The sequence below is a fragment of the Haliotis asinina genome, chromosome 5 (genome assembly GCF_037392515.1).
Source record: "Haliotis asinina isolate JCU_RB_2024 chromosome 5, JCU_Hal_asi_v2, whole genome shotgun sequence".
Lineage (NCBI taxonomy): Eukaryota > Metazoa > Mollusca > Gastropoda > Lepetellida > Haliotidae > Haliotis > Haliotis asinina.
In genome coordinates, this window is record NC_090284.1 from 56,962,647 (window position 1) to 56,973,820 (window position 11,174).

Genomic DNA, 11,174 nt, shown 5'->3' on the forward strand with positions numbered 1-11,174 from the left:
CCAGCAATGCACTCACACTGTGGGCGACACATTACACCACAGTGGATCATACAGAATGGACGAATACAATATTGCTTTAGTTGAATTATCATGGTAGTCCTGCCAAACACAAAATGTATAAATAAATACATACACTTGCAGTTAAACCACCAAACACATAATATATCTGAAAATAAATACCTAAACTTGGACTAAAAGCTGCAAATATATAAACTTCAGACAACTCGGGCAATTTTTCTAGGAAGCGTTGTTAATAACTACATGATTGTAACATAAAGTGTTCGCCAAACGGTAAACACATCCCTTCACCCAAAGCAGAAATAAACATTTACCTGTTAAAAAACGGGAACAAAGCGTACAAACACCATACACAAGAAACTAGTGTTCTGACCATATGCATGTACAAAGAAACCAATATTTGACAAGCACATTACCCTCTGCAAATAGATGATGGAAACGTTGATTTTAAACAGTTTAACACAAGATTCTTGCTCCAGAACATCGTCTATAAATGTGGTTGGAACAACAGTGGAATAGACAGACTGTTAGAGGTAAATAATTTCAGTATTAATCAGATACAGGAAAATGACATGGAAAGAGGAAGATTTGTTATAACCTGTAGCTGTTGGTGCATATTACAGAGATCCAGTAGCCATGTGTGGTCAGGTACATGTTGACGAGCAGCACCACTGGGTCTGCTACACTTTCATGTGTATAGCAAAACATCAGTCGACCTCAAGACCCCTTCACACTTATTTCGAATTGACAGGAATCAAGGAGAATCAGCCAGAAAAAAATGTTTCCAAAATTCGAACCACATTCGCAAGGGAATGTCAAAATAAATATTTCTGTCAAGCTTTATAGCAATGCGATTCCCAAATACTATCAGTCGTTTCCGGGACATGTGGAAGTATGTTTGTGCGATTCGGCGTTCTGATGGCGGCAGGGGTCATCTAAAGAGGCTTCAGGGTGTTCTAGCCATATTCGAGGTCCATTTAAGCTGTATTCCAGCTCAAATCGAAATCTTCCGATACATTTGGAGCATATTCCACCTGAAGTCCGGCAGTAATCGAGATACATTTCCAACTCATTCGATGCGCATTCGAGACATTCTGACAGGATTTGGAAGTGACTTTTCTTTTCTATTATTCCTCGAATGTATTCTGTATTCTTAGAATGCAGTTCGAAGGCATTGAGAATACTTAGAATGCAGTAAGGATGCTTAGAATGCAGTTCGAATGCACCTCATATGCCATTCAATATTTTTTTCACTTCGAATGTACCTCGTAAGTTTTGAATATGCTCACAACATTTGGGCATGTTGCAAGAATTGACCCAGATAGTTGGAATTGACAGGCATGTCCAGAAAGTTTCATTCCTCGTGTGAAGTGGCTGTAATGCCATGGACTGATTGTTTAAGCCATGACCTATGATATGATTGCCCTTTTTCCAATACATATCAATGTTATAACGGACCACTCATATAACGTATGAGTGGTCCGTTGATACCATGTTTGACAGCGGTTTTGCTCTTTTTATGAACTGAAATCTGCTTCTGAAGATAACAAAGGGTAATCTTTGATACTGACGCATTAGGTCACTAGGACTGTGGCGAGTGTATTGATTGTTGTTGACCATAATAATTAGCACGAACATTGTCTAAGTGAATCAAAAAACATTTGAACAAATAACTGATTTCGGGCTGTCGATAAAGGCTTTCATTTTTAAAAATGTTTAGGCTAACATCGTTGACACAACGAACCAGGTTCTGCAGATATAGGTGAAAGAAGCTATTCCCATCTAACTCCATCACATAGCGTATACTTCGTTGTCGCATATGACATGATTGAAACATTAATATCGGAGGGGTTGTGTGATTTATGCCTCAAAATTGTGTTCTGATCTTAAACGTTGATACGTCTACTGCTTGACAGGTATTAGATGAGCCAGGCCAGTGAACGCGTTTGTGACAAGCAGGCGGGGCAAGTAATCTGGACGAATACAATTGGTTGCTACAGATAGATTGGCGATTGCGCACGTGCAATACATGCTGACCGTGGCGTTAAATTAGTACCGCTACTGTTCAACACGTGTCTAGTAGAGCGATTTAGTTCAGCCAAACATCAAGATTCCCATGAGGAAATGGAACTTTTCAGTATGTAGACGACACCCTGTTTCCCCTCACGTTTCAAGTGGAATGTTCTGGATTACAAACTGCCATCACATAGCTGGAACATTTCTGATTGAGGAGTAAACAACATCGTCAGCCCAAAAGAACAAACAAAATGTAGAAAAATACTGTCTTCGTCGAATCCCAACTGGAATGTTCAAGATATGTTCTTTCATACACATTTTCCTTACCGTGTAAAACTGATGAAACCGAATTATCTAGCCACGTCATGGATGTCAAATGTCCCATAAATCCTTTTAAAAACACGACAAGCGAATAAACCTTGACATTAAACAGGGTTTACGTGATGTCTTCGGGAAAGGTCATGACGACCTACATCTTCTTGGTCAATGGTCAACCAAACAGTCTTCATTCCACATGCAATTATATCACCTGGCGACCTGATATCCCGCCTTTAGCATTGTTTGCGTGTACACCTAGAATACTTTCGTCACTGGCAGGTCAGGAGTTCACCTGAATCCACGCTCAGTTACGTATGAATACTTCTGCACTCGGAACACACCTGTTTGTCTCATTCTACATTTCTTTTACAGGTTACAATGTTAAAAATTACTTCTCTCATTAGCAAATCTCCAAATGTCCCATGAGCTCAAAAAACAATTTACAAAAATCTGATCAGGTAACTTTCATTTATGAATTACGTATTTGTGTATGTCCAATTTTTTTTAAAAACAGCATCAACAGTAAGTGGTTCTAGGCCAACGTGAAGTGGAGAAATCTTATGTTTGATGAAATTCAAGACATGAGATCTAGCTTTTGTCTGGCACGTTGTGGGCTCTGCAATGAGTTAGGGTAAATGTGCTATCTGTTTCACTTCAATAGAGTTACGTCCCTTGGGCACGTTAAAACTTTTCTAATGTATGGTTATGTGTTCAAATCCTGTCTCTTTTATTACATCTCTTGATTTGTCACCTCACCCCTCCCTCGTGAATTTCACAAGCAGTAAACTTCTTAGAATTACATCACTTTGGATTTGCTTCTGTTAAAAGCTGGGTCGGGGGCTACCCTAGTGTTTAAAGCGTTGGCTCGTCACGTCGAAGTCCCGGGTTCGAATCCCCACTTGGGTGCAGTGTGTGAAGCCTATTTCTCGTGTTCTGCGCCGTGATTTTGCTGGAATATTGCCAAAAAGCCGCGTAAAACCAAACTCATCCAGTCAGTCAGTCTGTCAAAAGCTACCCCTGACGGTGCGGTGCGGTTGTGATATCTGCCTGACGTAAGAGACACTCCCGGACAATGAAGCAGAGCATCTCATCTAAGTGTCTTTGTGTCCAAGAGTGAGGCGATGAAGAAATCAACCATCAAACAAATGTTCATGATGAAATCGACATTCCACAATCGACGCTACTTATAACCCAAATTTCTAAGGGATGTTGAACACGTTTTGTCGCTCTTATCTTGATATTGCCTGTCAGTAATGATTTAAACCTCCGAAGATTTCAGGTTGTAATGGAGGTTTCCATGTGGGATTAATTAAAGGTGACCAGTTTCACTGCAAGGGAAATACTTGAGCGCAAAGGATGTCGTCATGGAAACGTTGACACCACAACGCTCTGTAATTAACAGTGATACAATTCAGTATCGTGTGAGACTCAAACTTTTCCTAAAGTCAGTTTGGGATGAACAGGATACTGAAGACATTACATCATTCACACAAGGTGGATACGTTGTGTTGATCATATATATTTAAATAATTGTATGATTATGGCGCATTACGAAAATATCCCAAATATCACTAAGATTTCGGCGTTCAAACGTCATCTAAATAGCTGGAGAAATAATGTTTAATGTCAGCTTGATAGGCTACAAGATATTCAAGTATACATGGTGACTAGCTCTAAAACGATGTTGGTGGAAAGCTTCGGAAAGGAGTGGCTTATATTTTCAACCTGAGTACAGGCGTTGACACCTGATCATAACGCAGATGTTACATTTTCAGGTAATGAATACATGTTACTCAGGAAGGCAAGTTCAACTTGGATCCATTGTAACAAAAATAAGTTGAATGCTAAGTTATGGCTATTAAAAAATTAATATATATTATTTATATTCATTCGATATATGGACTCAATCATTAAAGGCAAAATGTCAAAACAGCTTCAAGAGAGCTAGGACATTATGGTTATAAGTAGTCATTATTGCTTTAACGTTTCCCTCCCCCCCCCAAAAAAAAAAAAAAAAAAAAAAAGAATTAACGCCTTTGTTCATAGCAGGAAGTGGAAAATAGGCGAAACCTGTACTGTAATCTGAATCACCATGAGACATAAAATTATCGTCATGACAGGTCGGCTGTCAGCTCACATGCTATGTGAGGGGTTTACTTCACAATGTTCTGCTTCCGTAGTCCCAACGTGACGATGATGAATAACACATGAAAGACCGACCCCAAACCCGCCCATCACACAGTAGTCTGTCTGTGAATAAAGTATGAGCTTAAACACCAGTATCTCACCACCCCACATAAAGAAGGTTTATGAATTGTGATTTTAACCGTAGCAGCGGATCGAAGATTTGATATGACCATGTTAATCGCGCCAGTGCTTCAATAAAGTGAGTGAGGGTGTGTGGTTTTATGTCGCTTTCAGCAATATTCCAGCAACAGACTTCACACATTGTAGCCATGTGGGGATTCGAACCCAGATCTTCAGCGTGACGAGATTACGCTTTAACCAATACGTTACCCAACCGTCCCGTTTACATAAAGGGCTACACCAGTTAGGGCTTTATTCCGTGACACAACTGTTGCAATGTTCAGTGTGGACATTCTCTCTGTCCTGTTAGGAGTTGTTTGAAGATGAAATTAAATTTTGTATTGAAGAAACTTCCCCCAAAGAGGAAGTGCACGTTGAGGTATATATACGTCGTGTCTGCAGCAATTACGTTACGTGTGTGTTTGGGAGTCCTTTCATAATCGTATCGTTGTAATGTTAATAAGTATTCATAATCCATACTCAGCAAATGTCTTGCCCATAGATTACAGCCGTACAGATCACAAGGTGAAACAAATATTTCCCACATCCTTCAGCAGCAATTGTATGACTGGGGGCTTTCCTCTGTGACGTTACTGTTAAACATGTCCTCTGTCTAGTCACATCATACACAGAAGAGTGAGGGAGTTAGTTTAGTTTTACGCCGCTATCAACGATATTCCAGCTATATGGCGGCGGTCTGTAGATAAACAAGCCTGGGCCAGACAATCCACTGATCAACAGCATGGCATCGATCTAAGCAACTGACATGCGTCAACCAAGTGAGCGAGCCTGACCACCCGATCCCGTTTCTCAAAAAACATGTGGTGTCACTTTAAGAAAACGACTTTGTTCGTGATATGTCTCTAATCAGCCACGTGTGTTTGGATGCCCGGCAGGATGAGCCAGTGATTGATAGCCATTTGGGGATTCATCATCAACTTGTGTCGGATACTCACAAGGGAGCTGAGAACGAAAATCGATTGAAAACTGATCCATTCACCCAGTCTAATGTATTGCCATGTACTTTCACATTCTAGATGGTACTGACGCGTAATAGTTGCACACATAATTATACTTCATGCACTTCCTAAAACACATTGTAGTTGCATTGATGATGACACAGCAAAACAAAAACAAACACAAATTATTAACTGCAAAATACTTTAAACACACATCGTTTAGGCTAATGATATTACAATGTGAACACACGAATATGCATGCACAACACTGCTGGGATTTTGCTGTGCGTCAAATTGATTATCTTCAACTCATTGTCATCGAAATCTTTCAAAATATCTTCAGCACCAGGCTATACATGACTAGCATGTTATAAGGTGCTAACGTCAGTCGAAATCCATGTCTCGAAATTGGTTGAGACGCATTCTCGATTGGGCCGAACTCATCTCTTGTATACCGACCAGCAAAAGAAAAGCAACGTGTTAAAAAACCAAAGGAAGCGTTCATGTTGAAGTCTTCTATGTAAAAAAACAAACAAGCCATAGTTACGTTTCTCATGCTTTTCAGTATATTTATCATTATTTCTATGCTGACGGATATGTCGAATACTCGGATAAGTCGAACTGTTCCCTAGGTCCCGGTGAGGTCGACACAATAGGGTTTGATTGAATGTGTATTCAAAGATGAATTATTCAACCTCTCCATTCAAAACGCTTAGTAAAACACTTCAGTTTCAAGAGCTTGAAGTTGCGTCGATTCAACAAACACTGGGTTGATCGTGGAGCTGTATACAGGCGAGCTAGGGAAACTGTCATCATCAAGATCATCTTCATCCTGCTTTGGCCTCCGACACAGCAACAGTATTCCACACAATAGGCAAAACGCAGAGCCAACTAACACAAGGTAAAGACCGGAAGAAAATGTTGAATGTCCATCGGCTTCGTACACTGCATAAACTACCGCTCCAGCGAGACCAATAACACCTGCAAAATACATAAGTAACGATATGAGTGAGTGAGTTTAGGTTTACGCCGCAGTCAGCAATATTCCAACTATATGGCGGAGGTCTGTAAATTATCAAGCCTGGACCAGACAATTCGGTGATCAACATCATGAGCAACGATCGACGCAACTGGGAACCGATGATATGTTTCAGGGAGCCTGACCATCCTATCCCGTTAGTAGCCTCTTACATCAAGCACCGGATACTGAAGATCAATACAAACCTATGTGACACACTGCGAGTGAATGAGTGAGTATGGTTTTAAGCCGCTTTTAGCAATATTTCATCAATATCACTGGAAATGGGCGTGAAACATTGTCTCCACGGGGGAATTAGAACCCAGGTCTTCTGTGTGACGATCAAACGCTTTAACCACTAGGCTATCAAACATCCTCTCTGCTAAAGATGTATATTGACAGTGACAATCTGGTGTGCAGTTCATATTCTATTGCTAATGTACCATGTTACTACATGACAAAGTTTCATCACCTTGCCGTTCTGGGACATTGCCTCCATGGAAGATTACGTCCTCGAGACAGTAGGTCATTAATTGAAAACCATGCAGATATGACAAAGGCTTCTTAAACGCGTTGTTTTACGTGAAATTGTCAAGCATAAAGCCACGAATACTAACAATTTTTCGTCCGTAAATTCAGTCCGGTGAACGCAAACAAAATGTTTGAGGACAAGTCGTGAAATCAAATATGGAAGATAAACAGGTGATTTAATCAAAGATATTCCAACTATTTCCCACAATGCCGTCAGTACATCATATCATGAAGTGTTGTGAAATGTCATAATTGGTATGGATGTCAAACTCTGGTTTCGTTCCCAAGGGTTCGAATCCCGATTCGCTCCGAACATGGCCCTATGCTTGCAAGCATCATACATCACAGGGTTTCACAACTGCGATAAACGTGCAAGACCTGCATCGCTTCGAACTTTCCACCACATCATGATGGTATAACGTTAAGACTCGCGATCAATCCAACCACATCACTTTTAATATATCATGACACGAAATACGTTATTACCTAATAAACAATGTTACGTGAAGCCAAATAGCCATTCCTGTCCGAAGCATAGGATTACAGACTATCATGAATAATTCATAGAACATTAATTGGCGGCCGGAGAAGCCGTTGGGGTTTGATAAAGATTCCTTCGGATGTTATTTTATGGTTTATTCACGGATTACACTGTCATTGTATCTAATGCAGCAAACTAATGGAAGGAATTTAACTATATGTCCACAAATCCTTTATTATCTCATGGCCAATACTGGAACCAGTCCGATTCCAATCAGCAGGTATACATATAAAATATGCCCACTCTATTGACATATTGACAATACAGTTAATATATGCACACAATAATTGCCAGAGTTGTCAATCACTAGTGTTACATTAATAGCTAGGAAACTGATATGCAATAAGGGCTTGCTGTGTGGAAATAGCAATAGGATGTTTGAGTTCATCTGGGAGTTTACTGATCAAACATAAGGTTTATTAACATGTGAGTAACATCTCCAACAATGCCGGTAGGCTGAAAACGGAGGATATGTAAACAGTCCTACCCGTACAGATACACAGAGCTGGGAGGCCGATCCTGTCACAGCTGACGGTGTGGATGTTTCTCGAAGTGCAGTTCAGTTCACACAAGATGAACAGGCATAAGCAGTAGCTGACAAGAGCGACGGCCTCCACCGCTCTCACAGCATCAAACCAACCTAAAAACACGCAAATATATATGTGGCAAATCTACTGCTACTACAGTTCCAACACACACACACACACACACACACACACACACACACACACACATACACACACATTCACATACATACATACACACACATACACACACACTCACACACACATTCACACACATACATACATACACACACACTCACACACATACACACACACACTCACACACTCACTCACTCACACACACTCACACACTCACACACATACATACATACACATACATACACACACACTCACACACACATACACACACACTCTCTCTCACACACACACACACTCACACACACATGCATGCATACATACATACATACATACATACATACATACACACACACATACATACATACATACATACATACATACATACATACATACATACAGACAGACAGACAGACTGCTTTGACTTTTTGAGACATAGTATTATAATAGAATTAATTCTGTTTCCGAGTATCACATTAGTTTTAAATCAGAAAAAAATATTAATATATCTTTTAAGAGATTATCGTCCCGAAAAGGAGTCGGAACCCTTGTAGTATAAAGGCACGCCATTTGCTGTGCGGAGTTACTTCTCTTTCGGACCGGTTTTGTCTTATAATTATTCAAGGTGTGACAACATCATTCCCTCGCCTGTGTGTTAACAAGGTATTAAACGTCTCAGACCTTCATCTTTGTCGGTCAAGTCTCCCGCACTGAGCAGACAAGCTGACATTTCAAAGAAATACCGTCAAAAACTATATTATACGGAACTCAATCTCTCACCAAAATAAAATCGCAAATAAATATGATAATTAATTTACGGGTACAAAATACCTTATAGTTCTTTATGTTACAGTCAGATTGTGAAATCAGCCATTTCGTGATATCACTGAAAGTGTCACAGTGACTCATTTCGTGAAATGACAGTAAGAGGATCAGCCATTTCAAGTCACATGTGGTGGACAGGGGTTTGTGAAGTGTGGTTGCTCTGCACACTTCACTGGACACAGTCAAACGAACAGGTGTAAATGCTTGAAAGTCAGGTTGAAGTGCTATAGTCGCTGTCACAATAGTTTAACTGTTCGTGGCTGTAAGTGATATTGAAATTGTGAAATTGTGATATACATACATACATACATACATACATACATACATACATACATACATACATACATACATACATACATACATACATACATACATACATACATACATACATACATACATACATACATACATACATACATACATACATACATACATACATACATACATACATACATACATACATACATATATAATTATATATATATACACACACACACACACATATATATATATATATACACATATATATATATATATATATCTCTCTGTGTGTGTGTGTGTGTGTGTGTGTGTGTGTGTGTGTGTGTGTGTGTTAAAATATATTATGCGCCAGAGTCAAGAGTCTTAAGATTTTTCTTGAAGGAATCAGTTGTTTCAGAAAGTTTTACATGAAGTGACAAAGAATTCCACAGGAGTGAAAACATTTCTTTCCGTAGAATCTTATTCAGCTATGATGCAAATATGGTGATCTGTAAGTAATCGAATCTGGGAGAAACAAACATGTAATTGATGAGTATCGATCTTGTTTGTCGCCTGTTACGACAAACGCGGGTTCATGAGTACCAATTAGTAGACGGCCCTTTTACGTTTGGGAGATGAAATTATGGTAACAGTCGTAAACTGTTTATTTAAAAATATCCCAAAATGGTTAGAATTATATAATTTCATGTGCTAATGATCATAATATACACTTTGATTTACATACCGCCTCTTGAGTGTGTAGAGTAAGACTCACACTTCAGAGAGTCGGTGCAGTTCTGCCACAATCCGGAAATGTTATGAGCATCTCGCTTCCACGCTGGCAGGCCGAAGCCAACAACGAACTGAAGAAATCCAAGAACAATGCCACCGCAAGCCAGTCTGTAGCTACATGACTTTAAAACCCAGCCTTTCATCGTTGGTTGTCATACAAAGTCATTAATAAGTATGTCATCATACGTGGTAGACGTTACATCACGGTGCTCTGTGTTGTCCCTTGAAACCCTTTTCCATCATAAACAGGATCATTGACATCCTTGGTACAGACGCAGGTGAGCGTGTTTCATGCTATACCGTTAGGTATCATGACTCTAGCACATCTCTATGTCATGGCATCAATATATGTAGATATGATATCCCATCATCTGCATTTCAGCAAGGTTTCGCCTTAACACATCCATAATCTGCGTGGATGTCCAGAGTTTAATCGGATGCCGGTCTTACGAATGCTTGCAAACAACGGCGGCAAAAACCGTGTCTACCATGTTACAACTGCGATGTATCAGCAGACACTGTGTCACACCCACAGTACAGTTCATCATCACCTAGGTAAAGAGACTGGATTAACTATGTGGGTATTCAATTAGATCCCTGTAGATGCAATGTCAATAGACGAACTGTGTCATACAGGGCGGTCTTCTTGACGCATGCAATTGCTACCAGTGTAAAGAAATATCTAACGGTAAAGTATATTTGCAGAGATGTTAAAGCCTCAACGCTCTTCCCTGTAGCTAAACACAGCGACAATGACCCTTCTGCACACAACAGCTGAATGATAATATCTCAATCAGGGTATCACGAAATCTTCATTTTCGGTGTCATTTTATGTTGTCGTCTGTCATATCTAGAAACGGCTACTGTCAGTGTGTCATAATTTGTCCATTATTCCGTGGAAGTATTAATTTTCATTGTGGGTGTTTCTCTCGGCCACTCCTGCCATGTAT

The 11,174-nt window shown here is 39.8% G+C and overlaps 1 protein-coding gene across 1 annotated transcript; it reads right to left on the reverse strand.

Moving 5' to 3' along the window:
* Nucleotides 1-5,806: 5,806 nt before the first annotated feature.
* LOC137284912 (uncharacterized) lies at nt 5,807-10,367 on the reverse strand. The gene is made up of 3 exons (XM_067816958.1): nt 10,178-10,367; nt 8,196-8,348; nt 5,807-6,599 (listed from the first exon to the last, which is right to left on the reverse strand). The coding sequence occupies exons 1-3, from the start codon at nt 10,365-10,367 to the stop codon at nt 6,331-6,333; spliced, it is 612 nt and encodes a 203-aa protein (XP_067673059.1). The 3' UTR covers nt 5,807-6,330.
* Nucleotides 10,368-11,174: the final 807 nt, after the last annotated feature.

What these genes read in the sequence shown, in the direction of transcription:
- LOC137284912 (XM_067816958.1), bottom strand. Translation starts at nt 10,367, where the DNA reads ATGAAAGGCTGGGTTTTAAAGTCATGTAGCTACAGACTGGCTTGCGGT. An exon ending in CTCTACACACTCAAGAGGCG is followed by an intron (nt 8,349 to 10,177) that starts GTATGTAAATCA and finishes GCGTGTTTTTAG; the next exon opens with GTTGGTTTGATGCTGTGAGA. An exon ending in AGCTCTGTGTATCTGTACGG is followed by an intron (nt 6,600 to 8,195) that starts GTAGGACTGTTT and finishes TGTATTTTGCAG; the next exon opens with GTGTTATTGGTCTCGCTGGA.